Source organism: Panicum virgatum, chromosome 4N (assembly GCF_016808335.1).
Source record: "Panicum virgatum strain AP13 chromosome 4N, P.virgatum_v5, whole genome shotgun sequence".
Taxonomy (NCBI): Eukaryota; Viridiplantae; Streptophyta; class Magnoliopsida; order Poales; family Poaceae; genus Panicum; species Panicum virgatum.
Window position 1 is genome coordinate 5302380 of NC_053148.1, and position 24279 is coordinate 5326658.

At 54.5% G+C, this 24279-nt stretch overlaps 1 protein-coding gene across 1 annotated transcript; it reads right to left on the reverse strand.

Annotated features, from left to right (window-relative positions):
- Positions 1 to 12887: 12887 nt before the first annotated feature.
- On the reverse strand, positions 12888 to 13367 carry LOC120669040 (repressed By RIM101 protein 1-like). The gene has a single exon (XM_039948867.1). It carries the CDS (start codon positions 13365 to 13367, stop codon positions 12888 to 12890), a length of 480 nt encoding a protein of 159 aa, XP_039804801.1.
- Between the last annotated feature and the right edge of the window lie 10912 nt (positions 13368 to 24279).

The following is a 24279-nucleotide window of genomic DNA, read 5'->3' on the forward strand; positions in this document are numbered from 1 at the left end:
GGCGAGGAACTGCAGAAACTTCTGGCGGACGGATTCATCAAGGAAGTATTCCATCCCGAGTGGCTAGCTAATCCTGTATTAGTGAAGAAAAAGAATGGGAGTTGGCGGATGTGCGTAGACTACACTAGTTTAAATAAAGTATGTCCGAAGGTTCCCTTTCCTTTGCCACGCATTGATCAAATCATAGATTCAACTGCGGGATGCGAACTTTTATCCTTTCTTGATGCTTACTCCGGTTACCACCAAATTAAGATGAAAGAGTCCGACTAGCTCACGACTTCTTTTATCACGCCTTTCGGCATGTACTGCTACGTCACGATGCCCTTCGGCATCAGAAATGCCGGAGCTACATATCAGCGGTGTATGTTCCACGTTTTCGGGGACCATCTCGGGCGGAACGTAGAGGCATATGTCGATGACATCGTTGTAAAATCCAGGAAGGCGGACGACCTGGTTGCCGATCTCAGGATCGCATTCGATTGCCTAAGGGCTAAAGGGGTAAAACTCAACCCCGAGAAGTGCGTGTTCGGAGTCCCTCGAGGCATGCTCTTGGGCTTCATTGTCTCCCAGCGGGGCATTGAACCCAACCCTGACAAAGTCTCGGCCATCACTCGGATGGGACCGATCCGAGACCTAAAGGGGGTACAGAGGGTCATGGGATGCCTAGCATCCCTCAGCCGGTTCATCTCGCGTCTCGACGAGAAAGGCTTACCCCTGTATCGACTCCTGAGGAAAACCGAGCGCTTCACGTGGACCCCCGAAGCTCAAGAAGCCCTCGACAGGCTGAAGGCATCGCTCACTCACGCCCCCATTCTCACGCCACCCGCGGATGGTGAGCCTCTCTATCTGTATGTAGCCGCGACGACCCAAGTGGTCAGCGCGGTGGTCGTTGTCAAAAAACAAGAGGAGGGCCATGCTCTGCCCGTCCAACGGCCGGTGTACTACATTAGCGAAGTGTTGTCTGAAACTAAGACATGCTATCCACAGATTCAGAAGCTGCTATACGCGGTGGTTTTGGCACGGCGCAAGCTGCGCCACTACTTCGAGGCCCATCCCGTCACTGTGGTCTCGTCTTTCCCTTTGGGAGAGATAGTCCGCAACAGGGAAGCCGAGGGTAGAATTGCCAAATGGTCCGTGGAGCTGATGGGAGAAACTCTCACCTACGCCCCCCGCAAAGAGAACTTCCTCCTCTGTCGATCTCCCTCCTCCGGCCACCATACTTCGATTCCTCGCGCAAGAACTTTCCCCGGCACCTCCTCCACCTTCCCCAACCCCCAGGCCGGTTTCTTACGGCCGGAATCACCCCCGCCACTGCCCGTCACCATTGGAGGTGCTTGAAGCCTTGCTCCATCATCGATCCGCTTCTCCGGTCATCCTCCGCCCGAACCGATCGCGGGAATGGATTCGTGGTGAGTTCCTTGTGCTCCCCGGTCTTTTTCCCCTTCCGTGGTATGTCACCGGCGCCGGTGAACGGCCGTCGCCGTCGCCACCGCACTTGCCACCGCCTGTGGCGCGGTGTCAAAAGTTATGTATCGCGGACGGTCCGCCTGGGAAGTGCGGACGGTCCGCCGGTCAGATTAGATTTCGTCCAGAGACGATGTTGTCTCTGGTGGTTTAGCATTACTAAACTGCGGACGGTCCGCTATTGGAGAGCGGACGGTTCGCCGTTGAAACTTGAAATTTGTCCAGAGACGATGTTGTCTCTGGTGGGGTTCACAGGATTGAGCTGCGGACAGTCCGCTATTGGAGAGCGGACAGTCCGCCGTAGAGTCTAGGATTTTGTCCAGAGACGTTGTCATCTCTGGTGGTTGGTGTAAGCATCTAGGCCCTCTAGGTATGATTCGGTGATTAATGACAACCATTATTGTGACTAATGAGTTTGTGCAGCTTAATGGAACATAATTGCTCATTTGGTCATATGTTAAAGAGGCCCCTAAATTTCATTATTCAAAAGGCGATCTCGGTATTCAACTCAAATATATATCAAGACTAAGGATCTTTTTAGTCCTAAGTGTCGTAAGGTGGAGAAGGACACTTAGGTTAGTATAGGTTTTATAGTTTTGTAGTGATCGCACTATTAAGAGGGGTTAAGGCCAAGTAACTTGAAATGGACATGGTCAATCAAAAATAGATGCACACTATGGTCACTCAGGTTCTAAGAAGTTCAAATAAGTGGTTTTCAACTTATGTCTCAAGAATATTTGGATTTCATTCAAGACTCAAATCAGAAAAGGCAAAATCAGAAAAAGTCTATACACCGGTTTAACCGACGACTTCATTTTTCTATACGTCGGTTAAACGCAGCTAGCAGAGTCTGGACAAGTACATACACCGGTTAAACCGACGATATGAAAATTAACGTCGGGGCAGTTGTCCAGAAGGTTGGTTTTCCAGGGTGTTTCAAGGTTATATACACCGGTTAAACCGACGACATTTGAAATTAACGTCGGTGCATTTGTCCAATGAGTTGGCTTTTCCAGGGATTTTAGAAGTTATACTCACCGGTTAAACTGACGATGGATTTGAGTTAACGTCGGTGCAGTTGTCCAGAGGGTTGGTTTTTCAGTTGATCAGTGGACAACTACACTCACCGGTTAAACCGATGATACGTCGGTTAATCTGCCTAAGTTGTAACGGCTAGTTTTCCAAATGGACAATTTACATTCATCGGTTAAACCGACGATGGCTATTGGAGGTTCATCGGATTAACCGGCGTTGCATACTTTTCTGGCAGCTTTTCTCCAACGGCTCTATTCGTGTGAGCTGCCTATATATACCCCTCCAATGGGTCATTTTGCACTCTCTTGACACCAGGCAATATTCATACACTATACTATTGTTGAGAGCCACCTTGAGCTTCATCTTCCACACTTTTGTTCATTCAATCTTTCAAGAAGCAAGACTAAGGACTTGAGTAGAGAGAAGCTTGTGTGCATCCGTTCTTGGTGATCGGTTCTTGCTCAAGTGAAGGCCCTAGCTTGTTACTCTTGGTGATTGGCAGCACCTAGGCGATCTTGGTGATTGAAGGTGTTTCTTCCAGAGCTTGCCAAGGATTGTGGGAGCCCGAAGAAGTTTGTACGTGGCTTGAGCTCCACCACGCGGGGGTGGTGAACGGAGACTCTTAGTGAGCGCCCAAGTCTCGGTGACATGGGAGGTGACAAGACTCTTAGTGAGTGTCACAACGTGGATTAGGGGTGTGTGCCAACACATCGACACCACGGGAAAAAATCCGGTTGTCTCTTGCCCACTCTTTCATTTCAAATACTTACTTTCATGCAATTATTCATGTGCTTGACCTTAGAGATCATAACTTAGCTCTACCTTGCTTAGTTTCATATCTTGTTATATCTTTGATAGCTTGTGTAGTTTGCTTAGTTAGCCGGTTGGTAAATTGAGCCTTACTAGCATTGCATAGGTTAAGGTTGCTTTAATTGTTTTAGAAATTTGAAAAAGACCCAATTCACCCCCCCTCTCGGTCCATCGATCCTTACAATTGGTATCAGAGTCTCGTTGCTCATTTGGATCATTAGGCTTCACCGCCTAGAGCTATGACCAAGATGGGTGGTTCGCCGCCTCACTTCGAGGGCAAGAACTTTGCCTATTGGAAAGTTCGCATGGCCGCATATCTTGATGCGATTGCCCCCGAAGTGTGGTTAGCAACAAAGACTGGGTTCACCAGAACTCCCACCTCGAAACAACTCAAGTGGAATGCTAAGGCTAGAAATACAATTTTCGAAGCCATTAGTGAGGAAGTCTTTGCTAGAGTAAATGGCATGGACTTAGCAAGTGATATTTGGAAAGAGCTAATTGAAATTTATGAAGGCTCCACAAAAGTCCGTGAACAAAAATATCACTTGTTTAGAGCTAAGTATGATTCCTTTAAGATGCTAGCTCATGAAAATTGCAATGATATGTATTCTCGCTTGAATGTCATTGTCAAGGACATTAATGCTCTTGAAGTTTCTAAAATTGACAGTGGCTCCATCAACCGCAAGATTCTCATGCTCCTTCCGAAGCCCAAGTATAACATCATCAATGCTATGCTTTAAAAGGAGAATCTTGATACGATGGAAGTGGGAGAGCTTGTGGGCGAAATTCGCGCTCATGAAATGTGTATCCTTGGTATGTCCGAAGAGCCAACTACAAGCAAGTCAATCGCTCTCAAAACCAAGGCCAACAAACCCCGCAAGCTCAAGATGATCAAGCAAGAATCAAGCTTAAGCAATGAAGAAGAAGACCATCATGAAAGCTCATCCGATGATGAAGATGGAGAACTTGCTCTCATGATGAGAAAGTTCACACGCTTGAGTGACAAGATGAACAAGAAGGGTTATAACTTTGACCGTAAAAGAAGAATGTTCCGGCCAAGGGAAGATGTCAAGTACAAAACATGCTACAATTGTGGAGAAAAAGGTCACATCTCTCCCGATTGCCCCAAGCCAGACAAGAGAAAGAAGGACAACAAGAGCAAGCATCGCCATGAGTCAAGCGATGATGATGAAGATGAAAAGAAGAACAAGAATAAGAAACTTGGGAAGAAGAAGAGCCATGACAAGAAGACCAAGCTCTTCCCAAAGAAGAAAGGCCACACTAAGAGAAGCTTCTTGGTGGAAAAATAAGAATGAGTGACCGATGTCTCATCAAGTGAAGATTCAAGTGATGAAGAAGACATCGTCACCCTCACCCTCACCAATGAAGAACCACCGCTACCTCCGCCTCCCATGTGCCTCATGGCAAAAGGTAACACAAAGGTATGTGAGGTGGATAGTGATAGCTATAGTGATGAGGAGCTTGACCCTTATGAGTTTACTAACCTCATTAATGAGTATACATCCGTTATCAAGAGGGAAAATGGCAAAGTCAAGATTCTTGAGAGCACTCATGCCAAGTTAGAGCTTGCCCACTCCGATTTGGTTGGCAAGTACAATGACTTGCTCAAAAAGCACAATGAGTCACTTGTACTTGCTAAGCAAGTTAAAGAGAGCCACAAAAAGCTTAAACAAGAGCATAGGGAGTTGGCTCACAAATATCAAGAACTTGAATTTGCCTATGAAGCAATTGACCCAAGTCTTGAGAACTTTGTCAATGAAACTTTTGAAAAGGTCAATGCTTCTACTTCATGTGATGACCTACTCATTAATGCAAGTGCTACTAATATTGTGCTCGAGCTTGCTGCTTCTAGGGAAAAGGAATTGATGGATCAAGTGGCAAGCCTCAAGAGTAGTGTGGAGAAGCTCTCAAGAGGAGAATACATCCACAAGGAAATTCTCTTCAACAATGCTCGTGACTATGGCAAGAGAGGTCTTGGTTCATTTCCGGAGCCAAATCAAGGCACTACTCCTTCTCCGGAGATCAAGACTAGCTTCATCAAGGAAGTTGGTTCATATTGCCAACATTGCCAAGTCACCGGGCACCACACTAGGGAGTGCACCTTACCATCACGCCCTCTTCCCACTTTACCAAAGAATTACTCATCAATGTTTCAAAATAACCATATTCTTTTGAGTAAAGTGAAGGGTAAGGTGAAGGCCAAATTCATTGGCAAAATTGCTAAGGAGTCAAAGAAGAAGCTCCCCCAAGCAATTTTGGGTCCCAAAAGCTCTTGTCACACATGTGCAAGGCCCAAAGCTTGTTTGGGTTCCAAAAACTCAAAAGTGAATTCTCATGTGTGTAGGTGAACTACAAAGCCGGTGGAAAACATTGGGTACTTGATAGCGGTTGCTCTCAACACATGACCGGCAATGATAGCATGTTCACCTCTCTTGAAGACCCCGGCGATCATGAACATGTCACCTATGGTGATAACTCAAGGGGAAAAGTTTTAGGTTTGGGTAGAATAGCAATTTCAAAAGATTTATCTATTTCTAATCTCTTGTTTGTAGAAGCACTTAGTTTTAATCTTATTTCAATTGCTCAATTATGTGATCTTGGACTAACGTGTACCTTTGACAAGAATGGTGTTGTAGTAACCCTTGAAGAAGACAAGTCATTGGTATTCACGGGGTTTAGGCATGTCAATATTTACTTGGTGGATTTCTCTTCAAAGCAAACAAGCTCCATGACATGCCTCTTCACCAAGTCGTCTCTTGGGTGGCTTTGTCATAGAAGAATTGCTCATATTGGCATGAGCAACCTCAAGAAAGCCCACAAGAGAGGGATGATCACCGGCTTGAAGGATGTTACCTTTGACAAGAACAAATTATGTAAAGCATGTCAAGCCGGAAAGGAAGTTGCAACACATCACCCCATCAAGACAATGTTGTCTACCTCCAAGCCGCTCGAGCTACTACACATGAATCTTTTTGGTCCAACTACATACAAGAGCATTGGTGGTAAGCTCTATTGCCTAGTAATAGTTGATGATTTTTCACGTTATACTTGGGTCATGTTTCTAGGCGATAAGGGTGAAACTCCGGAAGTCTTCAAGACATTTGCAAGAAGAGCTCAAAGGGAGTGCAACTCCCTAATTGTGAAGATCCGGAGTGACAACGGCACTGAGTTCAAGAATATGAAGATTGAAGAATGGTGCGATGAAGAGGGCATCAAGCATGAGTTATCCGCCACCTACACGCCTCAATAAAATGGAGTGGTGGAAAGAAAGAACAAGACACTAATCACTCTAGCAAGAGCAATGTTGGATGATTATGGCACGCCCGAGAAATTTTGGGCGGAAGCAATCAATACGGCGTGTCATGCATCCAACCGAGTGTATCCCCACCGACTCCTCAAGAAAACTCCATATGAGCTCATCACCGGGAAGAAACCAAATATATCCTACTTTCGAGTCTTTGGTTGCAAATGCTTCATTTATAAGAAGAAAAGGCTCGGTAAGTTTGAGAGTAGATGTGATGAAGGTTTCTTTCTTGGTTATGCATCAAACTCCAAAGCATATAGAGTATTCAATCAAACCTCCGGGTTAGTTGAAGAAACATGTGATGTGGAGTTTGATGAATCTAATGGCTCCCAAGAGGAGGTTGTTGGCTATGATAATGTAGGTGATGAGGAGATTGATGAAGCATTGAAGAAAATGTCCATTGGGGATATCAAGCCGGAAGAGGTGCATGAAGGCAATGATCAAGGGGGGGGACCTTCCTCGTCTACACCAAGCACCTCCATGGCACCCCAAGTGGATGAAGATCAAGAAAAAGATGATCCACAATCTCAAGAAAATGTGCCAACGCCAACACCCCAAGTCCAAGAACAAGAAGAGCAAATTGTTCCACCACAAGCACAAGTCACCCATGATCCACCCCAACAAACATCCACGCATGTACCGCTAGTGAAGCATGGTCGTATCTCCAAGGATCATCCAATTGGTCAAATAATTGGAAGTCCTTCCAATGGAGTAAGAACTCGCTCTAAGCATACTTCATTTTGCGAACATTACTCGTTTGTTTCTTGTATTGAACCCACTAGCATAGAGGAAGCACTTGAGAACTCAGATTGGGTGATGGCCATGCAAGAAGAATTGAACAACTTCACCCGCAATGAAGTTTGGGTCCTCGAAGCTCCTCCGAAAGACAAGAACATCATCGGCACCAAGTGGGTCTTTCGAAACAAGCAAGATGAACATGGTGTGGTGATACGCAATAAAGCAAGACTTGTGGCAAAAGGGTTTTTTCAAGTCGAAGGTTTGGATTTTGGTGAAACTTTTGCTCCGGTCGCAAGACTTGAAGCTATCCGCATCCTTCTTGCTTACTCTTCACATCATAATATCAAATTATATCAAATGGATGCGAAAAGTGCATTCTTAAATGGTGTTATTAACGAACTTGTTTATGTTGAGCAACCTCCCGGGTTTGAAGATCCGAGGAATCCTAACCAGGTTTATAGGTTGCACAAGGCACTCTATGGGCTCAAACAAGCTCCAAGGGCTTGGTATGAGAGGCTTCGTGACTTCCTAATCATGCAAGGCTTCAAGATCAGGAGGGTGGACACCACATTGTTCACAAAAGACGTCAACGGGGACCTTTTCATTTGTCAAATTTATGTTGACGATATTATCTTTGGCTCAACTAATGATTTACTAAGCCATGAATTTGCTACCATGATGTCTAGGGAATTCGAGATGTCCATGATCGGCGAATTGACCTTCTTCCTTGGCTTTCAAGTCAAACAATTGAAGGAAGGAACATTTATTCATCAAGAAAAATATACTAAAGATATCTTGAAGAAGTTCAAGATGGATGAGTGTAAGCCGATCAAGACACCCATGGCAACCAATGGGCATCTCGACTTGGATGTGGACGGTAAACCGGTTGATCAATCCCTCTATCGTTCTATGATAGGGTCTTTGCTTTACCTTACCGCATCTAGGCCCGATATAATGTTTAGTGTGTGCTTGTGTGCCCGCTTTCAAGCTAACCCAAAGCAATCACACCTCTTGGCTGTGAATAGGATCCTTCGGTATCTCAAGCACACCCCAAGCATAGGCTTGTGGTACCCCAAAGGCGCTAGCTTAGATCTCTTGGGATACTCGGATTCGGATTTTGCCGGAAGCCGTGTGGATCGCAAGAGTACCTCCGGGGGTTGCCACTTGCTTGGGCGTTCTCTAGTTTCTTGGTCGAGTAAGAAGCAAAATTCCGTGGCTTTGTCCACCGCGGAAGCGGAATATATAGCGCCCGGTGCATGTTGTGCCCAAATCCTATATATGAAGCAAACCCTTTTGGACTTTGGTGTGAAACTAGATAGGATACCACTCCTTTGTGACAATGAAAGTGCCGTAAAAATTGCCAAAAATCCGGTTCAACACTCTCGCACAAAGTACATTGATATTCGCCATCACTTCTTGCGTGATCACGAAGCTAAAGGAGACATCTCTTCAAGGTGTGAGATCCGAGGAGCAATTGTCGGATATTTTCACAAAACCATTAGACGAGAGTACATTTGTTAGGCTAATTAATGAGCTTAATGTATTAGATGCGGCAAACATCATGTAAGTTGCCTTGTCATATAGAAAAATGCATACATATAGGACACTTGTCTAACCATGGTAAGATAGTGATGGGCATGGGTTTAGCTAGAGGTGGTGGTCCACTTGTTTTCCTCTAGGCTTGTAGAAAGGCTCATCATGAAGAAGCTTCCCGTGGGTTCAAACTTGACAAGTAGAACTTAAATTCTTGTGATGCATTTTTCTTGTCATATAGATGTGCACTTCATATTTACTCTTCTTTCGCATGTGGTTGTAGCTTGCACCATCATTACATGCGTAAGGGTCACAAAGGAGATCACTTGATGAAAATGAGACTTGTTTCATATGCAAGATCTTAATTCATGAAAAGTGAAAAGAGCAAAGTGTTAGGTACGTTATTGCCTAGTGAGTCATGTCTTGATGAGTTTGAAGCTCTCTATCTTCAATATTCCTATGACATGGCTCATACATTTTATTTGGCGCTTTGTCTCGCTTTGCGGCTTTTTCTTTTGTTTGAAAAGAAAAACTACTAAGCTAGTGTGCTATCCTAACTATTTTGAGGGGTAAAGTCGCCTATGCAAGTCCATTAACTTGAGTTTAGTTGAATTTTATAAGTTTATTGGACTTAGCATAGAAGAGTGAGCTGAGTGAAGGTTTTTCGGGTTCACCGGTTAAACCGACGATTAATGGATCTATTCCCATCGGTTTAACCGGCGTTACTAAGTTTTCTGTCTCAGCTTAGTAAAACCAGGCGTTCAACCGGCGTATTCAAATGTCAGATCATCGGATCAACCGGTGAACGTAACACTGATCTGACCTATCTATCGTGGTGCTGCAAACCACAGCTGGGTGGCGGAAGGCACCCGCCCTAGCCCAGAGGGTGTGTACTCGGGGGTTAGCTAGCCCTAGTTCGATCTCGCTCAAGAACACGATGAACACCAAGGATTTAGAGTGGTTCGGGCCGCCGGAGCGTAATACCCTACGTCCACTATGTGTTGTATTGCCTTCCCTCGAGAGAGTTCGAGAGAGCTTGTGTGTTGTGTTCCATTCTTGCTTGTAGCGCACAGCGAGCGCCTCCCTTTTATATCTCAAGTGAGACGCGTACATGGCTGTTGGGTCCCCGGCAGGTGGGCCAATGATGTAGTATAAAATAATGTACTGTTCATACATTATGGTGTTGCAGGCAAAGGAGATCTCTCTCCTGGATTCCCTTGCCTGCTCCTGGAGTCCCTCGCTCATCATGTCCAGGCGCCGTCTTGTCGGAACGGTGCCAGACATAGCTAGTGGCGTCGTCTGCCACGTAGCTGAACGGGCTGTGTAGCCTGCGGCGTAGGCGGCATGATGGAAAAGTGCCGTGCCGTCGTATCCATATAATGCTGCAGACGGCCTCTGCGCGGCCGCGGCACAGGCGGCTACACTGTGTACCTTGGTAATACATGGCGCACAGTGAGGCCTGACAAAGGCAGTCCCGCGTGCCGCTGCGGCAGAGCACGCCTCAACCATCTGCATTAAATGCGGTGGTAGGCGAGTCTTCCAGCGGAAGGCTTGCGCTCGAACCCGTGCCTCCGGGACACGTGACAGCTCCGGACCCCCACGCTGTATGGGAGGTCCGGATGGACGCAGGAGGTCCCGGACCCCTATGGGGGTCCGAGGCCTTGGCCGTCAACATGGAGCTTCCCTTCCTTAGGGGCACGTGGCGTCTCCGGACCCATCCCCAGGCGGAGAACAGGTCCGGGGCCATTGGCCTGGTGACGAAGGAGCCTGGCCCGTGGGCCTGGCTACTCCGTCCTTTGCGTGTAGTTACGGATAACTACGCGGATCCTGCCTTGCTGCAGTAGGAGTGGGTATCCCTGCTACAGGGTACCGACAGTGCCCCCCGGGCCCACCTCGGAGAGGTATGAACCCGCAGGTGGGGCCACTACTGTGTCTTGGCTCTGCATAGCTTGAAGCTTCCTACTGCAGGGGACTTGACCGGCCTTGACCGTCTATCGGGTTGTTTGCTGCCTCATCGCATCGCAACGGCTTACTGACTCACGGGCCCCACATACAGTGGTTCACCTCGTCACGCGCGCGAGGCTCGGCATTGTTGCGGCCGGAATAAACGGAATATTTATTATCGGCGCAGTTCCCGAAAAACTTGGCCACGCCAGCGCTTAATACGCGCACGTCAGCTCAGCTTCCGCCTCGCTTCACGCGCGCGGGCGACGGTTCAGATCCCGTCTTGTCACACCCTTGTTGATTACCCGCTCACCCTGACAGGTGGGCCTGGGCCCCCATGTCAGGGACTGGGCGGTTAACACCAGGTGCGGGCGTCGCTTGGGTTCCGGCGCCGGTTGAGTCAGGCTTTATAATGGGGCGAGCCACATACCGCGGTTACTTTCCCGCATTCGCCTTCTTCCTTCCAACCTTTGCGCCTCTTTGCCTTCGAGCTTTCCTTGCCCCTTTCTCCCCAACTCAGGCTGCTCCTCACCTCCACCGAGGGATGGCATCCCTTGTTCATCCCCGCCGCTTCCAGACCGAGGGAGAGTTGAACACGGTGCGCCGCCTGCTTGGGTGGAGTGCACAGGAGACCGGCTGGGGGGTCCGAGCAGGCTCGGTTCCCCTTGGCAACCTCCGCGCCGGGGAGTTTGTGCTATTCACCTCGCACATCTCCACCGGCGTGGGACTGCCGATTTCTTCATTCCTGCTGCTGCTGCTGGAAGACTTCGGCCTCCAACTTCAGCACCTAACGCCCCACTCCCTCCTCCTGACGTCCATCTTCGTGCATTTGTGCGAGATGTTCGTGGGAGTGCGGCCCTGCGTCATCCTCTTCCGCTACTTCTTCATTCTGGTGAGGTCCGGAAGGAGCAAGGACGAGGTGGGGGGGTACTACTTCCAGATAAGGAGTGACCTGCCGACTCCTTACATTCCCGGCCTTGCTGGCAGGAAGTGGGAGGAGTGGCGCAGGGATTGGGTGATCGCCACCACCGAAGCCAACGAGCGCCTCGCCCTGCCGACCGAGGGGCCCGCCTCCGACCGCGCAACCTGGAGGGCCAAGCCGTCCCTGCAGCCAGAATTCCACTCTGTGCTGGGCAAGATCAGGTCGCTGGCGGAGAGCGGCCTCACCTCGTGGCATGTGCTTGGAGATTTCCTGAAGCGCCGGATCGCTCCCCTGAAGTAGCGGCCGCGTCCTGCGTGGAACTTCACCGGCCTCAACGACTGCAGCAGGACCCACCATGGGGAGGGGAGCGACCTGACCCAGGAAGCCTTGGAGGTCCTGGTGCGGAATGTGACGGGAGACGCCTTCATCCCGGAGAACCTGATCCTCCCTCAGTGCATAGTCCCCCTCTGCGAGGACTCCGCGAGGATGGCGGTGCTGGCTACCCTGCCAACTCTGGACGACGGGGGGCTGGCCCCACGCCAGACCGGAGGCGACCCGAACCGTGGACTCCGAATCCCTGGCGCGTCCGGGGATCAAGCTACACAGCGCACTGCGGGGTCCGGCGCCACCACGAAGGGGAAGCAGGCCGCGGCCAGTAGCGCCGCCACAGCCGGTTCCAGCTAGGCACAGAGCAGCTCCGGTGCACCGTCGGGGGATGCAGGCCGGCGCAGGCTGCTCAGGGGTGACGGGACCCCAGTCACGGAGTCCGCGACGAAGCGCCAGAGGACCGCCGAGGGCGCGGGCCAGGGTAGCTCCCGGGCCACCGGCCCTCGCGGGTCCTCCGGGGCGACTGCGCCGCCACCATCGCCACCGAGAGATACCTCCCGCCGGCAGCAACAGCAGCAGCAGTAGCAGCCACGGGAGCAGCTACAGGGGATGCGAGAGCGGCAACAGCAGCAATAGGTGTAGCCTCGAGTTGCGCCCGCGCCGCAGCCACGGGTACAACAGCAGCAGCAGGCCCGGGTTGCGCCTGCATCGTCGTCGCGGGTGCAGCAGCAGCAGGAGCGGAGGTCGGGCCTCCGAGGACGCTGGGTACCCGGCTCTTCTGGGTTAGTGTTACTCTGCTCTCTTCCCCTGTGCTAGGTGCTTCTGCTTTTGCTGAAGGCTTCTCCGCTTTGTTGCCAGGGCTCCTCGCCCCAGCAGTTCTTCTTCCATCGCCGGCTCGTCAGCTGGTGCCCAGGTGACCGCGGCCTCGGCAGCGATAGCAGCGGCGACGGCGGGTGCGGGATCCTCAGGTATAGTGACCTCTGCCAGCCCAATGGTGCCCGATGCGGTGCTGACAGGCGCATCATTACCAGACTCAGCAGCACCTAACTCTGTAGCGGCGGGGGCGCCGGTGACGGGCGCGGCAGATGCAACGGCGGCGGAGGCGCCGGTCCTGGGCGCGGCCTTACCCAACGCAGCGACGGCGGAGGCGCCGGTCCTGGGCGCGGCCGCACCCGACGCAGCGACGGCGGAGGCGCCAGTGCTGGGCGCAGCTGCGTCCGACGCGACGATGGCGGAGGCGCCGGTCCTGGGCGCCGCCGCATCCGACATGATGGCGGCAGAGGCGCCGGCGCTGGGCGCAGCCGCACCCGACGCAGCGACAGCGGGGGCGCCGGTGCTGGGTGCAGCCGCACTCGACACGGCGGCGGCGGAGGCGCCCGTGCTGAGCACAGCCGCACCTGACGCGGCGGCGGCGGAGGCACCGGTGCTAGGCGCCGCCGCACCTGGCGCAGCAGCGGTGGAAACGCCGATGCCGGGCGCAACCGCACTCGACGCAGCAGCGGCGGAGGCGCCGGAGACGAGTGCTGCAGCGGGAGCTCCCACCTCCAGCTCCGATCCTGTTGTAGAGGAGGAGTTGGAGTTGGTCTTTGGCAGGCGGCTCCTACAGCTCCAACTCCCGGAGGAGGAAGCGACTCCCCTTCCCCAGGTGCTGACCCAGGTCCGGCGGTTGATAGTGGAGGCAACCTCCTACGCCGAGGCGGCCTTCCGGCGGGAGTGGTCTGCCCTGGAGAGCAAACGCCTGCGCCTCTCCGACTGGCACACCCGCCTGGAGGCGCACACGAAGGCGGAAGCCTCCCGTGCTGCGGAAACCTGGTCAAAGCTCAAAGCCGACCAGGAGGCCTATCAAGCCAACCTCCTGAAGGTGTTCAACCGGGAGCTTGCAGTATCGAGCCGGGAGAAGGCCCTGGCCCAGCGGGAGGAAACCTTTGCCTTGGAGGTTGTTGGCTTTGCGGCTCAGCGGTCCGGCCTCGAGACTCGCCTCGCGGCCTAGCAGTCCGAGCTGGAGACTCGCAGCCTGGGTCTCGTGGTCCGGAGGTAGGAGCTCGACTTCTTCTCTGCCACTCTGCAGGGATTGCGCGAGCAACTGCAGGAGCGAGCAGGCAAGCTGACTGATGCCGAGGCGGAGCTGGAGGAGGCCCGAAAGTCCCTCTATAAGCGGGAGGCCCACGCCACCGGGATAGAGAAGGAACTTGGGCGCAAGCGAGACTCGCTCAAGAAGCTGAAGGAGTGGGCGGAGCGGAGGGAGGCTAAGCTCGAGGAGAGGTCCCGCGAGCTCGAGGAGAGGTCCCGCGAGGTGGAGGCGGCCAAGGCGGCTCTGGACACCCGGGTGCAAGAGGTGGTCCAGGAGGCGGTCCGGAAGCACCAGGAGGACCAGCGTGTGGAGGCCCAGTGGATCGCTGACTGGGCGACCGAAGCGAGCCTGGCACTGGTGCCACTTGGACTGAGCCCAATCCAGGTGGCGGAGCCGCCAGCTTCGATAGCTGACGCCCTCCTAGTGCTGAATTCTGCTTCGGATAGGCTCCAGCATCTGGGGCCGGTCCTTGCTGGCCAGCTCGAAGCCGAGGGTCGCGAGCTGATCCGGATGGTGGCGGAGCACATCCTGACCTGCCTCAGGAGCCACGACCCAGCCATCTCGCTGGCGCCCGTGGTCGATGGCCCTGTAGCGGAGACGGAGGCCGCCGCTCGGGATAGCGTGCGGGAGGTCGTCGACTTCATTTGCCGCCTACTTCAAGCGGGAGCCTGCAGACCCTTGAGCTGGGCATTGTATCTTTGTATCTTTTGCATTATGTAACATCATTGTACTAGTTGAAATTTTGGAATAGAAGAAACTTCAACTTAGCTTTTTGTTAGTTGTTGGTTTGCGGTATACAGCACCCCGGCGCCCTGGCCCCCTGGCGGATAGGTTCAGTTGAGTGGACCTATCTGCCACCTGAGCTGTAGAAGATGCTCCGGACCTCCTTGGGCATAGGTGCCGCATAGTTGCAGACTGAGCGAGTGTCTTATGTCTTTCCCTGTGTAGCAGAAAAAGTCTGCAGAGAGAAGAATCAACTTGCTCGCATGCTAGAAATGGTACTGCGGCTTAGCTGCTTGACGTATGCAGATGTCGTGGCATAAAGCGAATGCCCCGGCCCCCTAGGAGATAGTCTCAGTTGTTTTTGAGTCTGTCTACCACCGAGACTGGATCTTGATCTGCATGAGACTTTAAAGTGGATGCCGGGACCCCCTGGTAGGTAGGCTCAATGATTGAGGCTGGCTACCACCATTCAAGGTTTGGACTGTGTACCACTTCAAAGTTACAGCTTAGTAGCAGGCCCGTGCGAGCTATTCTGGACCGACCCCCAGTCTAGTACAAGGTCCGGAGCTCTAGATATACAGGTCCGGGCACTTCAGTGTTTGTTACAGAGTGGTGGTGTGTAGGCTTAGGGTGTGAGACCAGGCTAAGGCGCTGCACAGGGCTTCGGACCACTCCAGGAAACAACACAAGTTCTCCGGACCTGGATCTGATGCTCCAGACCCTTCCTAGGAGTGGGTGAGGTCACTTTGTCGTATTCGATCCTTTGAGATATAGAGCTGGACATGCCGAGTAGGACTGAGGAATCCAATTCTTGAGCTAGAAGGAGGTCCGAGCCCCTAATTACCCGGCTCCAGGTACTAGAGCACTCATCACAGGGCGGTGGAGTGTGTAGGCTTTTGGGTACGGAACCAGCTAAGCGGCTACACAGGACTCCGGACCACCCCAGGAAACAAGCACCCCCTCTCCAGAGCAGGTCCCTAGGGGTTCAGACCCCTCCCTAGCAGCAAGATGGTCCGGTATCTGTACGGCAGTCCAGCAACTCAATACAGATCTTAGTTGTAGCGACAAGAGTGGAAGTCCGCACGGGGGTTAGAAAGTTAAAAACTCGAGAATTAGAATGCAAATTAAATTTTGACACAAAGACAGAACTGGGAGAAAATCTTTCCTTTGCAATCTTGATGTACATGGCTTGCGCGATGGATGCCAGAGGCCGGGTTTACGAGGTCGGACCTCTACCGCTCTGAGCCGCGCGTTAGCCGACGGTGCAATGGATGCCAGAGGCCGGGTTTACGAGGGTGGCCCCCAACCGCTCTGGGCCGCACGCTAACTCTATCTTATTACAAAGAAAAAGGTTATTTCCCTGCTCTGCCTAGGTGTAAAACTTACGCAGATGCTATATGTTCCATGGGTTGGGCAGTGGCACTCCATCTTCTGTGGCAAGGCGAACGCACCCGGGCCGGCATACCTCTGTAACCTTGAAGGGCCCTTCCCAGCTGGGGGAAAGTTTGTGGAGCCCTGCTCGGCTCAGGATCCGTCTGAGGACGAGGTCGCCAGCCCGGAGCTCCCTACTGTGCACGAACCGTTGATGATAGCACCGGAGCGCCTGGTTGTAGCGTGCATTTCGGATTGCTGCTCGCCATCTTAGTTCGTCAACGAAGTCCACGTCGTCACGCTGCAACTGCTCCTGCATGGATTCGTCAAAAGCCTGGACCCGTGGTGAACCCAGGTGAATTTCTGGGGGAAGGCATGCTTCAGCCCCGTAGACCAGGAAGAATGGAGTCTCCCCGGTAGCTCGGTTGGGTGTCGTCCGGTTGCCCCATAGCACGCACGGGAGCTCGTCAACCCATTTGGCACCATGCTTCTTCAAGCAGTTGTAGGTGTGGGTCTTGAGTCCTCTGAGGATCTCTGCATTCGCTCTCTCAACCTATCCATTGCTGCGGGGATGTGCCACGGACGCAAAGCATAGCTGGATGCCGATGTCCTCACAGTACTCTTGGAAGAGTCTGCTTTTGAATTGGGTCCCGTTGTCCGCGATGATGCGGTTTGGGACACAAATTCTACACACAATGGACCTGAGGAATACGACTGCTGATTTCTTAGTGATGTTCACCACAGGGGTAACCTCCGGCCACTTGGTGAACTTGTCGATGGCCACGTAGAGGAACCGGTACCCTCCGACGGCCCGGGGGAACGGCCCCAGGATATCCACACCCCACACAGCGAATGGCCATGAGGGCGGAATCATCTGCAGAGCTTGAGCCGGTGTGTGTATTTGCTTTGCATGGAATTGGCATGCTTTGCAGGACCTTACCAGCTCAGCCGCATCCTGGAGTGCTGTTGGCCAGTAGAAACCATGCCGAAAGGCCTTGCCAACAAGCGTGCGAGATGAGGAATGACTTCCACACTCGCCTCCATGGATCTCCGCGAGCAACTCGTGGCCCTCTCCCTAGGAAATGCACCGCATGAGGACAACATTGGCGCCACGACGGTAGAGATCCCCTTCTACCACCGCGTAGCGTTTAGCCAACCGGACTATGCGCTCAGCGGAGACATCGTCATCAGGGAGGATGTTATCTTTCAGGTAGCCCCGGATCTCGGAGATCCATGCATCGGGAGCTTCCTAAGCAGGTGGGAGTGGCTCTACGAGGTCACCAAGATCCTCAACAGAGCACACAGCCCAGGTTGGGCACCATAGGTGGGATGCCACCGGGATTGCTAGCTTCGAGGTGCTAGCTTGATCCCCTTCACCCAGTTCGGCAGGCTGGGTGGTTGGCCTCAGCAGCCGTCTTTCGAAGACGCCCTCGGGCACGGATGCCCAGGTAGATGCTCTTGCGGAGAGATCATCTGCTGCTGAGTTGAGTTCACGGGGAACATGTTGCAGTTCCAGGGCGTCGAAGTCCTTCTCGAGCTTCCTCACGTGTATGAGCTATGCCGCGAGCTGGGGATTGTTGCAGTTGCAATCCCCTCGAACCTGCTTGATGATTAGCTGGGAATCCCCCTTCACCAGAAGCTGCCGGACCCCCAATGAGAGGGCTTGCGTCAGGCCAAAGATCAGAGCTTCGTACTCCGCGATGTTGTTGGTGGCCTTGAACTCAAGGTGCACCATGTACTTCAGCTGATCTCCGTTTGGGTCGATGAGGACCACACCAGCTCCGGCCCACTTCTCGCGGGCGGACCCGTCGAAGAAGAGTGTCCAGTGGGGCTCGGTGAAGACTGGTGTCCTGATTTCCGGCTCCGGGGGTCCGGCGTTGAAGTCCGGACCCCCAGAATTGCTTGGGGAAGGAGTCCACTCCGCTATGAAATCAGCCAGGATCTGGCTCTTGACTGCATGGCGAGGCTGGAAGTCCAGTTGGAACTCAGCCAGCTCTGCCGCCCACTTGGCGATATTGCCTGTGGCGTTGGAGTTGTGCAGGATCGCTCTTAGCGGGTAAGAGGTCACTACGACAACTCGGTGTGCCTGAAAGTAGTGGCGCAGTTTCCTGGACGCAATAAGTATAGCATAGATAAGCTTATGCGTCTCAAGATACCTGGCCTTCGCCTCGTGGAGGACTTCGCTGACGTAGTAAACTGGCTTTTGGACGGTCCGGACCCTAGTTACCGGGTACGGCTTGCTCTTATCCACCACATCAGGTCCTTGGGCTCCCAGCGGTTCTGGGTTCCCACTAGGACGAGGCTCCTCCGGACCCGCTTGTGCGGGATGTGGACCTTCAAGCTGGGGTGAGGCTGAGGGGCCCCTGTGTACGGGGTCCGGCTCACCATCCTTGGCCGGGGGGACCCTGGTGTTCCCCTGGCGAACTTGCTCCGTCCTTTCGGCGACTAGCACCATGCTGACTGCCTCCGCAGACGCAGCAAGATACAGAAACAACGGCTCACCGGGCTCTGGAGCCACCAATACTAGCAGCGAGGTGAGGTGCTGCTTCAGATCCTGGAAGGTCTGCTCAGCCTCTTCGGTCCAAGAAAATGGACCGGACCTCCTCAATGGCTTGAAGAAGGGGAGGGCCCTCTCAGCCAGCCTCGATATGAAGCGGCTAAGAGCAGCGAGAGATCCAGTAAGCTTCTGGACATCCTTGATGCGGCCAGGAGGCCTCATCACTTCGATCGCCTTGATCTTGGCTGGGTTTGCCTCGATGCCTCGATGTGAGACCAGGAAACCCAGCAGCTTCCCTGCTGAGACGCCGAAGATGCACTTCTCGGGGTTCAGCTTCGTGCGCGTGGCGCGGAGCCGGTCGAAGACGAGGGACAGGTCCTCCACTAGTGTTGACCCTACCTTAGTCTTGACCACAATGTCGTCGACATAAACCTCAACAATATCTCTAATTAGATTACAGAAGGTTTTGTTCATAGCTCGTACAAACGTGGGTAAGGCATTCCTTAGACCATACGGCATGACAATGTAGCAATAAAGCCCATCTACTGTTACAAAGGCAGTATGCTTCCTATCCCCTCTAGACATCTGAATCTGGTGGAAACCAGAGTATGCATCTAGGAAAGACAAAAGGTCACACCCGGAGGTGGTGTCCACGATCTGATCGATACGTGGAAGAGGATAGGGGGTCTCTAGGACATGCCTTGTTGAGGCTGGTGTAGTCGATGCACATCCGAAGCTTCCCATTGGCCTTTGGGACGACGACCGGATTGGCCAACCACTCGGGGTGCTGGACCTCCTCGATGAAGCCGGCGTGTAGTAGCTTGCGGACTTCTTCGCGGATGAAGTTCTTCCGCTCCACGGACTGCTTCCGAGGCTTTTGGCGCACCGGCGTGGCGTCGGGGTAGATCCTCAGATTGTGCTCGATCACTTCCCTGGGGATCCCGGGCATCTGTGACGGTTCCCAGGCGAACACGACGACATTTTCCCAGAGGAAAGCGATGAGCGCGTCTTCCTATTTCTCCTCTAGGTTCCCCGCGATGCGGGTGGTCCTGGTGGAGTCTGCTCCAATCTGCACCGTCTTCACGGGAACATGGTCCGGATCGGACGGTTGGACCTTGGGAGCCTTTGCAGGCGCCCTGGGTTGCGAGGTGGATGGATCCTCCTCGGAGCGCGCAGCCTCTGCCGCCAGAGCATGCAGTCTCTCAACTGCAGCGACGTCAGCGGTGCGGTCGCCCTGCACGGTGAGGACTCCGGCAGGGGAAGGCATCTTCAAGACCAAATACCCGTAATGAGCAATGGCCATGAAGCGGTAGAGTGCCGGTCGGCCAATGATGGCGTTGAACGGGAGGTTCACCTCCGCAACATCGAACAAAACGCTCTCTGTGCGGAAGTTCTCCTCGGTCCCGAACGTGACCGGCAGTGTGATGCTCCCCAGAGGGAACACCGGATGTGGGCCCACTCCGGAGAATGGGCGAGAGGGAGTCAGCTTGGACTCCGGGATCTGCAGCTGCTTGAATGCTGCATAGCTGATGACGTTGAGGCCAGCCCCACCGTCAATCAGCACGTGATAGAGCCTCACATTGGATATGACAGGAGCGGTGACTAGAGGTAGTACACAAGCTCCGGCCATATTCTCCGGGCAGTCGGATGGCCCGAAAGAGATGGTGGTGTTCATCCACCTCTGGTGCGAAGCCGTCTTCGGGACCCCCGGCTTCACCGAAAGGACCTCTCGGCGAAGGATCTTCACGTCCCACCGGGAGACAAGCTCCCAGCTCCCGCCGTACATTACGTACAGCTTCTTGCGGCAGTCGCCGTTGTCGGAATCGGAGTCGTCGTCGTGGTAGACGCCCTTCAGCTCCCGAGCGGGGGACTAGTACACCAGCTCCTTCTCCCCAGCGGCAGCTCCGCTGTCGGAGGCTTTCTCCTTGCCAGACCGCTGGCGAGGAGGGGGTGAACCGTCCTTGGAGGACTGCTCACGCTGCCCACCGACACGCTTCGCGAGCTTCTGGATCTCGCTGCAGTCAGCGGCGCTGTGGCGAGTGGTGGGATGCACTGGGCATGAACCTCCGCTTCCACCTTGCGGGCGAGGGCATTTGCCATGTGCATTCTGGCCCCCAGCCGCTGCTGGCGCTGCTGCTGCAACGACTGGTCCGCCAGAATGCGGTTCCCCGCGACTCCGATTCTTGTTCTTCTTCTTCTTGCTACCGCCCTGAGCGGTAGCACCGGAGCCACTAGCCTTGGCGTCTCCGTCTTGGGGGCCGAGTGCCATGCACAGCCCTCAGCGGCCCTGGCACACTTGTCTGCCAGGGAGAAAAGCGTAGTGATGCTTTCCACCTCGTGCGTCGCCAGCTTCTCGAGCATCTTCTCGTCACGTACCCCCTGGAGGAAAGCAGTGATAATAGATGCATCTGAGATACGAGGAATGGTACCCCGTACCTTGGTGAAGCGCGAGATGAAGGCCCGGAGCGTCTCCCTGGGTTTCTGCCTTACAGCGTTGAGGTGAGCCTCCACACCATGCTGCTGGTACGCACTGGCGAAGTTTGCAGTGAACCTCGCGCAGAGCTCCTCCCAGGACTGGATAGTCCCAGGAGTAAGGTTCATGAGCCAAGTCCGGGCTGGCCCGGTCAAGGCTACATGAAAGTAGCTGGCCATGACGGCGCCGTTACCACCAGCTGCTATGATGGCGGTAACGTACACCTGCAGGAATTCCGACGGGTTAGTGGTACCGTCGTACTTCTTCGGTAGGTGTGGGCGGAACTTGGACGGCCATGCCACTGCGCGGAGGTGATCCGCGAGCGCAGCACAGCCTACCCCAGCCACCGGGGCGCCCGACTGTATCCGGGCATTCACCGGAGGCTTGGGTGCCACCGCGTCCAGGTCAGCGTTGAGGTTGCGACCCTCGATGTTGAGACGGCGCTCTCGCGCCCTCTCCACGGAGATGCGGGCATTCTCTCCCGCGTGCCGGCGGTTGAGCTCCGCCCGCAAGTCTTCTGTTCGTGCACCCCTCACGGTGGGGGAGCGCCCGGATGCCGACGCACCGCCCTGACGCTGGCGGTAAGGTACCACCGCATTGCCGGGCGGAGGTCGTTGCCCAGTCCTTGCAGAACTGGGGGAGGCCTGAGCCAGGGGGAGGAGACGGTCAACGTCATCTCGCCACTGCCTCAGGGCATCTGGCGAGGCTGCAGTAGCCGGAGGGTTGCGAAGCAACTCCCTAGCCGCCGCCAGCGCTCCACCGCTCGCAGCTTGTGAGGGGGCCCTTGATGGGCGCCCAGACTCTTGCCGGCGAGCAGCGCGCGCCGCCGCTGACGGTGGCTGCTCCACAGGCACAGTTGCCCCTGGAGCAGGAACGCGAGAGGCGTGTGGCGTGGAGGACGCCACACCCTCCGTCATCTCCACGTCGTCCACACGAACCATCGAGATGAGAAAGAGATGAACAGCGACCAGCTAAACACCCCTACCTGGCGCGCCAAATGTCGTGGTGCTGCAAACCACAGCCGGGTGGCGGAAGGCACCCGCCTTAGCCCAGAGGGTGTGTACTCGGGGGTTAGCTAGCCCTAGTTCGATCTCGCTCAAGAACACGATGAACACCAAGGATTTAGAGTGGTTCGGGCCGCCGGAGCGTAATACCCTACGTCCACTATGTGTTGTATTGCCTTCCCTCGAGAGAGTTCGAGAGAGCTTGTGTGTTGTGTTGTGTTCCGTTCTTGCTTGTAGCGCACAGCGAGCGCCTCCCTTTTATATCTCAAGGGAGACGCGTACATGGCTGTTGGGTCCCCGACATGTGGGCCCAATGATGTAGTATAAAATAACGTACTGTTCATACATTATGGCGTTGCAGGCAAAGGAGATCTCTCTCCTGGATTCCCTTGCCTGCTCCTGGAGTCCCTCGCTCATCATGTCCAGGGGCCGTCTTGTCGAAACGGTGCCAGTCGTAGCTAGTGGCGTCGTCTGCCACGTAGCTGAACGGGCTGTGTAGCCTGCGGCGTAGGCGGCATGATGGAAAAGTGCCGTGCCGTCGTATCCATTTAATGCTGCAGACGGCCTCTGCGCGGCCGCGGCACAGGCGGCTACACTGTGTACCTTGGTAATACGCGGCGCACAGTGAGGCCTGACAAAGGCAGTCCCGCGTGCCGCGGCGGCAGAGCACGCCTCAACCATCTGCATTAAATGCGGTGGTAGGCGAGTCTTCCAGCGGAAGGCTTGCGCTCGAACCCGTGCCTCCGGGACACGTGACAGCTCCGGACCCCCACGCTGTATGGGAGGTCCGGATGGACGCAGGAGGTCCCGGACCCCTATCGGGGTCCGAGGCCTTGGCCGTCAACATGGAGCTTCCCTTCCTTAGGGGCACGTGGCGTCTCCGGACCCATCCCCAGGCGGAGAACATGTCCGGGGCCATTGGCCTGGTGACGAAGGAGCCTAGCCCGTGGGCCTGGCTACTCCGTCCTTTGCGTGTACTTACGGATAACTACGCGGATCCTGCCTTGCTGCAGTAGGAGTGGGTATCCCTGCTACAGGGTACCGACACTATCAATCAACCGGTGATAGCAGCGTTCAACCGGCGAGTTCAAAATGCATATCGCCGGATCAACCGGCGTTCAAAAGAGTTTTTGCTGAGTCTCGGGTGAACTGAACCGATGCAATCAACCGGCGTTCTCAACCTAAGCATCGGTTTAACCGGCGTTAAGGAAAATCGCGGGGCCCACCTATCATATATCTCTTGCCCGCGTCCTCTGCTCTCACTTTTCCGTGCCGCCGCCCGTTTCCTCCCATCTCCGCGCCGCCGCTCGCCTACACAGTCGCCGCCATCGCTGTTCCACGCCACCAGCACGCGCTCGCTCCTTGCACCGCCGCGTCTCGCATCACCGTGCATCTTTCACGCCACCCTCGCTTCGCCCGTACGCGCCCGCGCTGATCTCCTCACACGCCGCCTGCACGAAGCCGCCGCCGCTCGCTCACGCTGCCGCCGCCGCTCGACCACGCAGCCGCCACCACGCGCCACCCACGCACGTCCACGCCGCAGCGCAGCCTGCGCCGCTCGCCTGCACTCGCCCGCGCAGCCCTCACACCCAGTGCTCGCAGGGTGTTCGAGGTATTGCCTGACCGAGATGGGTCGCGAGAAGAGGAAGGGGAAGGAGGTTGTTGTCGAGAAGCCCGTCCGCAAGCGGACTCACGCAGAGAGAGAGAGAGGCCGAGAGGGTGGCCAAGGCCGCCGAGGAGCAGGCGTCAGGCCGAGAGAGGCAGAGACCGAGGTATGGGCAGGGTTCGAGGTGCCAGGGCCACCAGAGCCACGACTGAGGCAGCAGCAGAGTCAGATTGCCCAGATACTACTGAGGATTCAGATGTAGATTCAGAGGCAGCGCAGTCAAAGCAGTCTCAGGGGCAGAGCACTCAGGGGTCACCGACTCTACAACGTTCTGGCCGCACTCGGCAGACGTCCCCAGCACGAGAGACTTCTCCAGCGACCGAGCGTCGCACTGGACCGAGGACGCGAGGAGGTCACCAGCCACAAGAGCCTCGCA

Coding starts and splice junctions, on each gene's coding strand:
- LOC120669040 (XM_039948867.1), bottom strand. CDS start 13,367: ATGTCGGATGCGGCGGCGCCCAGGACCGGCGCCTCCGCCATCGTCGCG.